General features: G+C 45.8%; 1 protein-coding gene across 1 annotated transcript in view; it reads left to right on the forward strand.

Annotated features, from left to right (window-relative positions):
* The window catches only part of LOC146788614 (uncharacterized), a 45,615-nt gene extending 33,638 nt beyond the window's left edge, over positions 1 to 11,977 (forward strand). Inside the window, exons 3-5 of the mRNA XM_085633184.1 lie at positions 6,206 to 6,529; positions 9,921 to 10,244; positions 11,967 to 11,977. Of these exons, the coding sequence (XP_085489310.1) occupies positions 6,206 to 6,529; positions 9,921 to 10,244; positions 11,967 to 11,977 (659 nt within the window). The remainder of the gene's footprint in view (positions 1 to 6,205; positions 6,530 to 9,920; positions 10,245 to 11,966) is intronic.
* The last annotated feature ends 2,820 nt before the right edge of the window (positions 11,978 to 14,797 follow it).

Genomic DNA, 14,797 nt, shown 5'->3' on the forward strand with positions numbered 1-14,797 from the left:
CACGCCAAAAGTTGAAATCATATGTCCGCTTGGCCTCAGTCACAGTTTTCCTATAAAGTTTCCTTGCAGACCTGATGGTAGCTTGGTCTTTTCCTGTTACTGCAGCAACAAGATCACCCTTAGCAAGTCGACACTTGGCTGTGAACCACTTTTCACTTGTTCTCAGGGCCCCCTTTGAAGCAGTTCTGGGGCTGGGTTTGGGAATGATGAACAGCCCACTTAGTGCCGTTACAGTCTCCGTAAATAACGATAAAAACTTCTTGCTATCGCTATTCGTGCTATCAAGCCTAGATTCAGCCTCTAGTAAGATAGTTTCAGCATGTGACATCCTAGCCTCATCCGCTGAGACTCTTGCCCATTTAAGACGTCTGCCACAGTTTGAGGGAAGAATCTCATGTGAAGCTTTCCATAACTGATTAGTAGCTTCTTGAGACCCAGTTTGCCAGGGGACAGAAATGGTTAAAGCGAGAGGGTTGTGGTCGCTGTCACAGGTCTCTATAACCTCCATGTCTTGATGATATGGCCAGAGGTTATAGTTGAGCATAACAAAGTCAATTCTGGATGAGTGGCCCGTCCTATTGTATGTATGGGCACCCATGGGATCTGATTTAGAACGCCCATTCGTTGCTCTCAAGTTATGCTCCATGCAAAGAGCATTTATATCGATCGCCTTTTGTGTCCATTTAGGGATCGGTTCGAGGTTCAAAATAGGGATGCCCCTCCTGTTATCCTCCTCGTTGGTATCCAGAATATCTTCTTTGGCTAAAGGCTCAAAACAGCAATTAAAATCGCCTGCCAGCAGGACGAGAGAGTCGGCGTCACAGGCAGACAGGTAGTTACTTAAGCCTAAAGAGTTTAGAGATCCTCCGTTCCTATTGCCCCTTAAGTAGAGATTAAATAGTTCTAGTTTCCTTCCCCCTTTGTAGTGCACTGTTAGCCATTGAAGGTCAGGTGGTTCGATGGTCCTTTGAGAAACACTGAGGTCTAGTGCTATGTTGATCCAGATGAGAAGACCACCGGATGGGCGTCCTTTAGAACCTTGGTGACATACAGCCGGAACATAGAAGGTCGAAAACCCCACTCTATGTCTAGGTTCCTGGCACCATGTTTCCTGTAGCAAGCAAATGTCATAGGGTGCCAGGAAGGTGTTCCATTCCGGGTTATCAAAGTTACGTGCAAGGCCAGCCACATTCCAGCTTAAGACCCTCAGTGAAGAATCGCCTGGGGAGGCAACTCTATCAGGCAGGTCGATCTCCATTGGATTAGATTGTACTGGAGGAGAGGGGATCGAACAGGGGCTGTCTGGCCTCGTTTCCACTCTTTTGCAATCTAAAATGGCCATTTTGATCGGTTCCATGGCCCGGGGCAAGAGAGTCAGAAGCCCGGCTTGGCTAGTTGGAGGGCCGTTGGTTGGATTTCCAATTATGTCTATAACATGTGGAGACAATGCTTTTTCTAGTTGTGGGCATGCTGGGAACATAAAAAGTCAATCGACCTCCTCCAGGCCTCCAAATCTATTGTAGGTTGAAAGGCCATTCCAGTGTAAAAGAGTATTCTTTTGCCTCATGGGATGGGTGTTCCATGGGTGGTGCTGCACCAAGGACCAGTTATCCGCTTGGGTATGCAATTGGCGTGGGGGGTAAAAATAGGATAGCGGCCTTGGTATGACTAAAGAATCTTCACTAGTTGGCCAGGAACAGATATGGTGCGCCGTATGTGGGTCTTCAAAAGTTACAACTACACAGTCCCCTTGCTTAGATTTCTTGGTTGGGCCCACCCAGGGTATTCTACGGACCATCATTACTCGGCTTCTTTTGCCATTGGGAATCGGTCTGTTGACGTTAAGCCAGTGCATAGTTTTATTTTTCAATGACCAGTGGTTTTCGTGTTGGTCAGTGCCAATCACAGGGACGCCTGTCAACACGACCACATAGTCATTGGCCTCTGGTGGAAGGTCTATATAGACTCCTCTAAAATTTTCTTTTGGGCGAGGACCCTGGGTTTCGGCAGGCTGGGGTCTGGCGGATGCTACCAGGTTTGGATTTACTTTTCCAGGCTTAGAGTTCCGTGTGGGAATCTGCGGTTTGGTAGCCTGAGGTTTAGCGGTTATGGAAACTTGATCCACAGCCACAATCCTCGACTTAGGAACAGGCCTTACAGCAACAGGTACTGGTGGGGGGTGCTGCTCAGCTTGCAAAACAGGGGCTGGCGAAAGTGGGTCAGATAAGGACACGCCCTGGTTTTCGAGACTTCTTAGGCCAAGAGTGGCCAGAGCAATAATGCTCTTCTCCATCTCGAGTAGATTGTTTTCTATCCTAGACAATCTTAAGTCGAGTGGTGAGAGAAGTTTTTTTAATGTTTCCCAGACTTGATCTATAAATTCCTTATCATTCCTTCCCTGGTCTTGTACCTGCGCCCCCTCGTCTACTGGGGTGGTGTTGGCTGGACCCTCTCCCATACTTTGGCATACTGACTGTGTGCTCAAGGAACCCTCAGGTAAAGCATTACGTGCCTGAGTGTTGGTCATTGTGAGCTGGTGGGAGACTGCGACCTTTGCCTTTTTACGAGAGTAGGCTGAGCGTAATTGGCGTTTTCTTTTGGGTTGTGCACCACTAACACGGGAAGTAGTTGGGAATGCTTGGGAAAGGGGATTAAGGGTGGGGGTCTGGGCGTGAGAAGGTGCAGCGAAACATAGCTCTTCTGTAATGCGTGATTGTTCTAAGGGCGGAGTGAGGGTGGAAGTAATCGGGGGCTGGTGTAAATCAACCTGGGTGGTAATACTATTTGGGCGGGCAGGGCGTGCTGGAGTGACAGCAGAGGCTATATGTCCTAGGGATGATTTTTTCGAGAGGGCAATTACCTCGGACAGCCTACGTGCAGCTACCAATTCTAGGGATACCCGGGTTTGAAGTTTAGATATTTCTTCATCGATGGCTATATTTGTGCGGGTGATGAAGTCGTCCATAGGGCCACAGATTTGTGAACCACCTTTGGAGGCTTTGCTACGTGTCATCCTAGTACTCATGGTGCTTACGATGAGATCAGGGTCGTCATTCGACTTACTAATTAGGGAGCTTCAGTTTAAGCTAACCTGTCTCAGCACGATGATACAATAACAAGCAGGTTGGGAGCAATAAGGGGGGTGGGCCTGGGCCGTCCTCTGCCGTCCTCGAACGGCCTCAAACGGCCCGCTCTTAGCCCGGTCTTCGCCCCGGCCGTTGCCCCGCGCGCGTCCCGCGTGCGCGTTGTCCACACAAGCTATGAAGGAAAAACAAGAGGAAGGGGCGGGAAGAGGACCAGCTGCGGCCGATCCACGCCGCTAGGAATGCTGGTCCTCGCAGTCCCGCCTCTACCCCTGTTGACCAGATGACAGCTTGCAAGGGGCGCGTTGGTGCTCAAAGCACGTGAAGGGAGGCAGAAAGGATGTTCCCCAGAGAAAGTCTAAGCCTACGAGCGGCTCCCGCGAAGCGGGGGCCGCGAGGCGTGGCGAAGTGGCCAGACAGCAACAACACAGGAGCAGCGCTTCTTTGCAGGAAGGGTCCCAAGGCTCACTCACTCCACACAGATTTTAAAGAGGAGGAGGAGGGGGCGGGAAGAGGAACAGCTGCGGCCGATCCACGCCGCTAGGAATGCTGGTCCTCGCAGTCCCGCCTCTACCCCTGTTGACCAGATGACAGCTTGCAAGGGGCGCGTTGGTGCTCAAAGCACGTGAAGGGAGGCAGAAAGGATGTTCCCCAGAGAGAGTCTAAGCCTACGAGCGGCACCCGCGAAGCGGGAGCCGCGAGGCGTGGCGAAGTGGCCAGACAGCAACAACACAGGAGCAGCGCTTCTTTGCAGGAAGGGTCCCAAGGCTCACTCACTCCACACAGATTTTAAAGAGGAGGAGGAGGGGGCGGGAAGAGGACCAGCTGCGGCCGATCCACGCCGCTAGGAATGCTGGTCCTCGCAGTCCCGCCTCTACCCCTGTTGACCAGATGACAGCTTGCAAGGGGCGCGTTGGTGCTCAAAGCACGTGAAGGGAGGCAGAAAGGATGTTCCCCAGAGAGAGTCTAAGCCTACGAGCGGCACCCGCAAAGCGGGGGCCGCGAGGCGTGGCGAAGTGGCGAAGTGGCGAAGTGGCCAGACAGCAACAACACAGGAGCAGCGCTTCTTTGCAGGAAGGGTCCCCGCTGTTGAAGTATCCTCAGTTTGCCATGTTTCTTGGCTTTTTGCTTCTGCTTTTTTCATTTAGTTCCTGGCACCATAAATCTAAAGTGTATGTGCAACTAATACATGAACAATAACAATAATAATAATAATAACAATAAGTATGTCTAACTTTAGGTGAACAGACATATCCCAGCGGTTCAAATAAGTGAATAAGTAAGATACAAAAAAAGTTGTTGACGGCTGGTTTGACCTCTCATAATGATGCTGTAATCCTCTCCTGGGTAAAATAATTTAACAAATAGAAGTAAAGCTACAATATCCGAACCAGTAATCAGTGGTTAATACATTTGTCTTTGCACCAGGGAAGGGGATATTTTTGTTTGTTTGGTGATAACAATGCCCATAAATCTATACACACCCTTATGGTTTGCATGTTTCTTTGCATATGTTTGCCCATACAAAACTATCAATGTTTGTGCTGCTAGTTTGTATATTTTTAGACATACTATTTGCTAAATGATGATGCATTTCACTGATAGTTTCTTATCAGTGGGATTATATATCTGCTCGGGCAAGAGCCACCAAGTGGAATCAGAACTATTCATAATAGTTATGCATATATAGAGAAATTTGCTTTTAATAAGAAGGCAAACCTGCCAGGTCACTCTGCTTTCTGATCCAGTCCATGTGACCCTAGAGGTCTGAAAATCCTACTCAGAGGGTTCTTGGCTTAAAATATTAATGATGCGTATATAAATAAAGCAGTAAATGGTAACATTGAACATTTTAAGACGTTCTGTAAATGTGAAGGAATTTTGAAACTGGCGACTAAGAATTACCTTAGTGTCCTCAGACAGATTCATGGGAGCGGTGCAGGTGCATCAAACTGAAAATAGTTTGAACAATAAGTGACTGAAACCAAATTCAGAAAAGCTCCAACCTTCCCATTAAAATTTAGATTTTTTTAAATTTGTTGGATTAAATATATTTAATTGTTTATGAACTTGTTTGATTAATTTTTTCATGTGTATTGTTTTGTAATTCAAAGCATCGAAAATGCTTAGGCCAGTGGCCCTGGGTTCTAATAATCACTCAGTGGGGGTCCCAGATTCCAATAATGATTCAATGGGGGTCCCTGGGTTCCAGTAATGATTAAGTGGCGGTCCACAGAAGTCAAAAGGTTAATAACCACTGCTCCACGCAGTAAGGATGAAAGGTCTCTGGCTGCTTAAGTCTGTAGGTCGGAGGGAGAGAAAGAGGCATATTGTCATCAGTGAACACAGAGTGGAGTTGCTTTTTCATCCAAAGGATTCAAATGTTGGCTCATTGGGCTCATCAGAGAGGGTCTGGTAGTCAAAAAACTGAAATATGGTGAAGTGCTGGAAGTCACTGAGCTGAGAGTGGCACGTGTGACCTTACTAGACATAAGGTATGATAAGCATCCTTTCATTTATGTTAATTATGTGGAGATGATGGAGGCAGAAACAATAAACCAATTATTCCGCAGGAGTTTGATAATGGTGGTTGCTTTGCTTCAGGCAGCAAAACTAAAAGTCATCATTCTTTTTCATGAGAAAAGATTTTGTAACCTATGTCGGCCACATGGAGATAGAAAAGGGTGACCAGATAGGTGAGTCAGTGTGGTTCGAGCAGAGCCTCTTATCCTTTGACACTCAGTATTTCCACACATTTCCTTCGATGCACAGGCCACACAATCCTCATGAGATTCGTAGCAGTAATGCAGTTTGCAGATGTCTAACAATGGTTTCTGAATTACAGTTGGGAGTTGGATATAATGATCTCTTTGTTTATGATGCTGTGGTACAGTGATGGTTCCTGCATAACACCTAGAGGTTATACATCATGATGCAGGCATTATGGCATTCTAGGTTAACAATAGTTTAAGCATGAAGCTGTGAGTAACAGAATGTAGAAAGGATTGGGGCTGGGCTTGGAAGACTGGAGCTTGAAATAGAAATATTTGTCTCAAATAATTGTAGGTTTAGAGCTAGATATTAGAAATGTGTCTGCTCATACTACATTCTTTATCCAACAGTGATGCCGACAACTACACCAGTAATAACACAAGACGCGTCACATTCAGAACTGGCAAGCACAGACACAACAACTGACAATACTAGTGCTACTGGAGGCTCAACAACTTCAATAAGCACCAGCTCTGAATCACTTCACAGCACTGGGAGCTCAACAACCATGTCACCAGCAAGTAGCTTCTTCTCAACTCATGTAACCAATGACACATCCACAGAGACAACAATTGGTCCAATATCAGCTACAGGGTCAACTGCAACAAGCATGATATCAAGCACAACAGAGACAACTATATTAACACATACCTCTGGATATGATACAACACCTGGTAAGCACAGATACTCAAGCTTTCTTTCACATTGTGTAATAGATACTAGTGTGGATATATTGCAACATCTGGTAAGTACAAACTATTGTGTTCTTTTTACATTGAGTTACAAATATTAGAGGGAGAGTGTTAGACTATGATTCTATGGTAAACTTGAGAGAAGAATAGGGGAGGATAACTCGTGTGGGGTAGTGGGACAGCAAAATCACAGGAAAGGAACGCTTAAGCTGTGCAGGTGAACTTTAAATGGGGAGTAATTGAGTTTAAAAGCATGTCAGGTATAAACTGGCATTAGTTTCCAAAGTCTAAAACACAATTTCAATAGCGAGGGCAACTCAAATGCATTAATATCACCAGACAAGCATAAAATGGGAACTGTTTAGAATGACAAATAGTAAAGCTACTTTATGATGTTTTCATAATAGTTTGTATTTTTAAGCATGTCAATCTTCAAAAAGTTACCCTGATGTTCCCCTGGATGATGTCACTCTAGAGGGAGAAACATGAAGGCCTTAATCCTTAGGTAACTCAAACAAGTTAGTTTTTAAACGTTTGTGAAAACTGTGAAGGTCAGTGTGGGATGCAAGAGCAGTGACGAGGAATTCCAAGCATTGGTAGTGATTACCGAAAAGGATTTCCCAACCAGCTGAGCTGGGTGAAAGCTTGGAGCAAACAGAAACCTCATAGGAGTTCTTCATACAAAATGTTAAGCAGATACTTAACTGATGTTCCATGAAGAACGTTTCATGACAGAGCCTTAGCTTAAAAGAAACAGCTCTTGTGAGGGGGTAGCCTGTGTGAAGAGGTCTGGTGGGAAGAGAGGTGAGCTCTTCTGTTTAAACCCAAAGACAATCCGACTGAGACTCTCTGAATGTGCGGAGGTTTGTCTATATCATAACCAAGCAGTTAAAGATATAAGGATTAGTGTAAGTGCCATAGAATGAGCGCCTGAGCAGCCACATTTGTAGGTCTAGCTGGAACAACATGAATAATGTTCCCTGTGACAAGAAGTATTAAGAAGCAGGTCGTGTATAGCTTGGCGATATGTGCAGTGAATGAAGAATGACATCAAAAGTGATTCCAGGATATAAATTGGAAAATTGCCCCTTTGCTATTCCCCAGTCATGGTTCCGACATGTGGATGCCACTCTTGGAGGATTTCTGTGGGGACAGGAGCTGCCTGCATTGCCCTCAGAGCCTGCTTAGAATCCATGTATTGTGGTGGTATCACCCTGACTGACATGCACTCATACTATTCTGCGTCCCACCTCCTGATTCTAAACGACTGGTGCTATGGCCAACAAAGCAACCCAGCATATGCAGTTGAGAGGTGGGCAACACCCCATACCGGATTAACGGTATGCTGGGGGGGTGCACTCTCTTCCGCTGGCTACGCAGGTGATTTTTAATGTGTGGAGGCGTTCTCTGCGGCGGATGGGCTGGTGGTGGAAGCTGACGGAGTGCACACCATTGTGTCAGGGTGGCATGCTGAAACAGGTGGCTCAATTGGAGGGCTTTTGGAAGTGGGACATGATTAGGATCTCCACTCTGGGGGATGTGATGAAGGGATACTGTACAGAAATTTTTTCAAGAGCTGCAAACTGCCGACAAACTGCATCACAGCCAACTCCATCGATACCTACAGTTCCATCAAGGCCTTACTCCCTATCTCAAAGATCTCACGGCCCTTCCAGAATTTACCTCATTGAGGGTAAGCTCCTGCTAGGGGACCTGGGTGCCGCAAAAAATAGGGAATGTTTACCACACACTAGTCATGAATAGCTCCGACGCACTGCCTGCCCTCGGGCGACATGGCAGGCAGACATTGGCACACTAGATATTGACGAGTGGACGGAGCCATAGGGGGCGCCTCGCGAGATGGCATTCTCTGCCCGCCTCCAACTGATAAAGCTCAAATACCTTAATAGAGCCGACTATGCGAGGCTTCGTTTGTAGTGAATGGGAGTGATTGGCTTCCTGGCTTACCTTAGATGCGGGATGGAGCAGGGTACCTTTTTCCACACCGTGTGGAGCTGCACCGCATTGGACAGGTTCTTGCATGGTGTGACATCCTGTCTGGGGGAGGTCCTTTCTTGGATCATCCCCCTGGACCGAAAACTGATTCTCCTTCACACTACAGAAGGCATGGGGGAAAGAGATACAAACTGTTACTTCTGTTCCTAGGCCTAAGCATAGCGAAAAGGGATATAGTCAGGGAGATGTTGCTGGCTACATCTATTGCAGTATCAAAGAAGGGGTTGGGCCATTGTATGTGGCTACTGGTTGCAGTGTACCAGGCCAGGGGATGCAATCAGAAGCACCCAAGGATCTGGCAGAAATGAGCTGACTACAGGGGGATCGGATTGACAACCATTAGCACAATACGCTCATCAGTTGAGGCAGAAGTCCGGGGTTATGAAGCTGGTGTACAGGGAAATGATTCACATGTTTAATGTCAGAGTTGTGGGGTATTTACATTGTCCTCCTGTGTTTGGTGGGGTAGGTGGCATCACCTGTGCTGATTTTCTGTTCATGTTTATGGGTATATTTACTTCCTCATCATATGTATAATTATGACCTGTGCAGACATGCTTTACTGCATAAACCCATAAACATTGTTGATTTAAAAAAAGTGGATTCCAGGGCTATGTGCAGACTATTAAGGGTTTGACTTAAGATCTGCTGGCCGCTAGCAACGCTGCCAGACCAACTATTCTTTACAGACACTACCCCAGGAGAAAGTAAATATTTGTGCTGAGGATGGGTCCATCTTTCGGTTCAAGACAGTAATTTCTGAACTCACATGGACAAACCTTTCCAGACTGATGGGTGTGTAGGGCAGACCAGTTTACACGATACAAGGAGCTGCGGAAGGGGCTGGTGGGTGGTAAGACCCACGACTCTGTCACGAACAGCTGAGAAACATGTGAGGTGCCGAAGTTGGTAATAATGATCGGTTTGTTTGAGATGATGTAGTAGAGTGATGATTACTGCACAACACCTGATGGTTGCACATAATGATCGAGGCAGTACGTATTCTAGGTTAGCAAAAGTTTTCACATCGATCTGCAGGTAAACAATTGTGAAAAGGAAGCACCATGTATAGTCAGTTTGTCAGCCATACTCCGGAGCTTGAAATGGAATTATTGATATCAAATCATTGGAGATTTAGGGCTTGATGGTAGTGAATATTGCCTAAAATTGCTGGATGCCCAAAGAACCCTAGTACTTTATACAGTGTGATTTCCTTCATCACAAAATGTGCCTGGACACTCTCCACAATTTTCCGTTATAATTCCAATTATGGGGTTACTTAATGCAATGAGGATCTCATGGCAATTGTTTCCAGTACATTTGAAATGTGTCTAATAGCACACTCTTTTTCCAACAGTGATGACAACAACCGCACCAGTTATAACGCAAGACACGTCACATTCAGAATCTGTGAGCACAGACAAAACAAATGACAATACTAGTGCTGCTGGACACACAACAATATCAATAAACACCGGCTCTGAATCACTTCCCAGCGCTGACAGCTCAACAACTAAGTCTCCAGCAAGTCGCTCCATCACAACTCATGTAGCCAATGACACATCCACGGAGACAATTGTTGGTACAAACTCAGTCGCAGGGTCAACTGCAACAAGCATGATATCTAGCACAACAGACACAACTACATTAACATCTACTTCTGGCTATAATGCATCATCCGGTAAGTACAAACTATTGTGTTCTTTTTACATTGAGTAACAAATATTGGATGGAGAGTGTCGGACTATGATTCTATGGTAAACTTGAGGGATGAATAGGGGAGGATAACACATGTGGCTTAGTGGGACAGCGTAGTCACAGGGAGGGAACCTAACATGCTGCACGCTTAAGTTGTGAATGTGAACTTTAAATGGGGAGTTAATTAGTTAAAAGCTTTATTCGGTAAGGCAATTACAAACCATAAAAGCATTTGCATGTAAAAAACAATTACATTGTTACAATTGATAACATTTCAATATGAGAAAACGGAAAACGTTTAAAAAGGGAAAGGAATAGAGGAATAATTTTTTCCTACGAAGTAAAAATATGTGCAAACTTGCAATCAAAAGTGCCTATTAGCTGCGTATACTGTTATCTGTGCGTAGGTTGTATGAGCAAAAGACTTTACAATACGGAACAGAACAATCCCCCCAGAAGCAATATTAGGATGCCAAGGGGGGTAATCCCTAAGTCATAGGGTATGTTTTGTGTTATTTTTAAAAAGAAAAACCGTCAGTTTAGGCATAATAAATTTATGTTACTGTATAGGACATATACTTTCGGTTTGAGAGAATTCAGTTTAAAGGTTCGTTCTGTGCCGCACACAAAATTTTAAAAACTTTGTCATATTTGCTACCACTAAATCTGTCTCTAACATCTGAAGAGCCATCAGAGCAGGTCGACACTGTTTGAGGGCCAACAGTTTCAATAGGGGTATCAGATACAGATTTCTTGGTACGATATAAAAGTTACAAAACATGATTGCGTGCAAAGTCGACTGGGGAGAAAGATCGTCACAGGGACACAAAATCAAATTAGTAGCCCAGTCGTTTGTCACCGGGAAGGTGATCAGTCTGTGAAACATGTTAAAACGGAATCTTGTTAGTAAGAATTTTTCATAGTTACTTAGACTTAGATTCAGGTAGGGCTCCATTTTATCTGTAGTTTGGATGGAGAGAGAATGCTGAATGGAGGGTTTAGTCGTTTCGAGACCCAGGCGTAGCTCTGCTAAATGGGTTAGGCATGCATCTCGTAAGTTCTTTCTTGAGATTGAAATCAGATTTTGGGGCTTAAAATAAAAGTGAGCGAGTCCCATATCTGAAAAAGACTTTTTGACGTACGATAACCAAGTGATTTTAGACTCGTGGTCCAGGTTCATGCAGTCAGTGATAAGTGCCTGTGTTAGTTTTAATTCTGTTGTGGTCCAAATACGGTGCCAGAGAAGAATTGGCTGCATCCGTATCACGTCTGTAATGTGTGGGAGACCCACTTCACTGTGAATGTTAAAAGTTGAAGTAGACGAGGGGACGGCCAATTAAAATTTCAGAAAGGTGTTCTCTACCTTTTGGATCGGGTCTACTCTTACGTTGCCCCATATTCCTGCCCCATAAATTGCCGTGCTGACACATCTTGAATGATAGATGTCAAGCATTTCCTTTGACGTTCTCTTACCCAGATTTCTAGCGAGCTTGGTCAATGCTGTTGTGGCCTTTTGAGATTGCAATTTTCTATTCCCTATTGAGCTTTTCCAGGTGCCTTTGCTGTCTATTACTACTCCCAATTATGGATAGGTGGTAGTGTTTTCTACTTGTATGTTATTTAGGTAGATACTTTTTTTCGCTTTTTGAAATTGGTTGCCTGAAGTCATTATAAATGTCTTTTTGACATTGATGTTTAAATTCAGGTGATGCATAAATTTGTTATATCTGTCCAGTGCGCGTTGTAGTGCAAGAGGAGTGCAAGCGATTATAACTGCGTCATCCGCATAGGGGAGGGCGGGGATCGGGCGTGTTTGAACATATCGCTGGTCCTGGCTACCCTTCAACAAGGCTGCTTCCAGACCGTTTGTGTACAAGTTAAAAAGGAAGGGGGCCAGGACACAGCCTTGCCTGACTCCCCGCTCGACCCCAAAAGATGACGTTAGTTGCTCCCCTATACCGTATCTAACTCTTGTGGTCGCATTGGAGTAGATTTCCCTAATATAATTGACCAATTTAATATCAACTCCCATTTCAATCATTATGCTCCACAACTTATTATGGGCCACGCAGTCGAAAGCTGCGAAGAGGTCTACGTATGCCATGCAGAGGCTGCCACCCTTTGCCTGGACATACTTCCCTCTCAGGAGTTGGATTATGATTCTATGGTAAACCTCAGGGATGAATAGGGGAGGATAACACATGTGGGGTAGTGGTATAGCAACATCACAGGAAGGGAACTTAAAATGCTGCACGCTTAAGCTGTGCAGGTGAACTTTAAATGGGGAGTAATTGAGTATAAACGCGTGTCAGGTATAAACTGGCATTAGTTTCCAAAGTCTAAAGCACAATTTCCAGGGAGAGGGCAAGTCAAATGCATTAAAATCACCAGTCAAGTATAACATGGCAATTGCTTGAAAAGCCCACCAAGTACAGCTAAATTATGTTGTATTTATTATATTTTGCATTTGTGTAGCATGCAAATCTCCAAAAAGGTGACCTGGTTATTGACTAGATTACTAGATTAACTCAAACAAATGCATTTCTAAACGTTTGTGAAAACTGTGAAGGTCATTGTGCGATGCAAGAGCAGTGACAAGGAATTCCAAGCATTGGTAGTGATTACCGCAAACGATTTTCCTACAGCTAACCTAGGTGAAATCTTGGAAGAATCAGAAGTCTAGCACGAGTTGTGCATACAAAACATAATACAGATAACTAATTGATGTTCCATGGGGGGAGCGGAGCTAGCTATGCCTGGAGATGGCCGCCCTTGAGTGAGCCCCTCCGGTCGCTGCAGTATCCTGCACCCACAGACCTGAAACAGCTCTCAAACCATGAAATAAATAAATCAGAAGTTCGTAGATTTCAACAGACCCCTTTCTTGCTGCCTGTGACGGCCCAGAACTATCGGAAACACAGTGAGACCAATCTGCATTGGTGAGGCCTACTGTGCATGTACGCAGGCTGAAGCTGCAGGCTCGCGTGGTGTCTGGCCTTGACGCAGAGCACGCGCGGCCCTGGTGGTGATCCCGCTGTGCAGAGCGGTAGCTTCCCTGACTGAAGTGGAAAAGTGCGGCCTGGAGGACTGCAGCCCTCTACGTGTAGCGGGCGATTAAAGGGAACATCCTGAGTGCAGCCAGCGCGGAACTTCTGGACATGGCGATCCTACGTTTGAGGCGGTGAGTGAGCTGCTGAGAGGAGGCCAGGGCTGTGTGGCAGGTCTGGTGCCTAGAAGCTGCGTGGAGTTTGGACGGCGGCTGCAGCAATAGGAAACTCCAGGCGGAATAACCAAGCATAATTACAAGGCTGCCTGCAGCGGGATGCTGACTTCATGCTCAGAAATGAACGCCCGCAATAGCGGTGGGGCCGCGCCTTCTACCACACACTAAGGATGAAAGACGGAATGAGCTGCACGGCCCACCACTGTCGAGGTGGTGAGTGCCTGCGCATTGCCAGTACATACTCACAGTCCAGATTACAAAAAACCTGAAATACGCTGTGCTTGCCAATCGGGGTGCTGCGTAACGTCAGAGGCATTTGTCCAGCACACATATTGTTGTCACAGAACACATGCAGAGACAATCTTTTGGGCCACAATAACATAATGGCACGGATTATTCCCAGTGGTGTGAGCCCGGATGTTGCACAAAAGTCACATACCTATGTAGTCACCCTGTAAGGCGCCCCCATTTGCATCTAAGTGTCCTTAACATTGCCGGTGAGTGGCGTCTACATGCTGAGAGCAGAGGGCCCAACCCTCATGCCGATGTGCACCGCTGGTATATGCCAGATGGAAAACACACAAGATTAGACCGCTGCATTAAGGTGAGACTACGGCTCCCTGCCGAGGCTCATCTGCGTACCTATCTGAACGCACAGACTGCACAAGATTAGCTGGCCTATAACGCTACGTGCGATCAGACTGTACATAACTATTTACATTATATGCAACATTAATTTTTACGGTGCAGACCCGGAGAAAGGAACCAGCTGGTTCACAAGGCCGCAACATGGGCAAACCAGACAGAAACCAACCCAAAATACCCTTTGAACAGTCCAAAAAATCAACCGAATCTAGCACGGATGAGCAAACTACTACGCAGCAGTCCGCGGCACCTGCAAGTGGAATCAGCAACGACGACGTACAGGCCATGTTCTCGTTGATACAAACTGCTCTCTCCAGCATCGATGGCAAGATAGACTCTCTCACCTACAGAGTGGACCGCATGTCCGAACGCCTGGATAAGCACACAGAACAAATCGACATGGTGGAGCACCGCATCTCCGAAACTGAAGATGCTCATGAGCAAATGGAAAACAAGCAAGGAAAAATGGAAAAGAACTTAACAGCACCAATGGCGAAGGCTGAAGATATTGAAGCGCGCTCCCGCCGCAACAATCTATGCCTTTTGGGAATAGCGGAGACAACAAACAAGGGACCCATGGAACGCTACATTGAATAACTGCACATAACTCTCCTGGGTAAGGAAACATTTTCAGACATGTTCATCATTGAGAGGGCACACAGATCCCT

This window comes from Triturus cristatus, chromosome 11 (genome assembly GCF_964204655.1).
Source record: "Triturus cristatus chromosome 11, aTriCri1.1, whole genome shotgun sequence".
Classification (NCBI taxonomy): domain Eukaryota; kingdom Metazoa; phylum Chordata; class Amphibia; order Caudata; family Salamandridae; genus Triturus; species Triturus cristatus.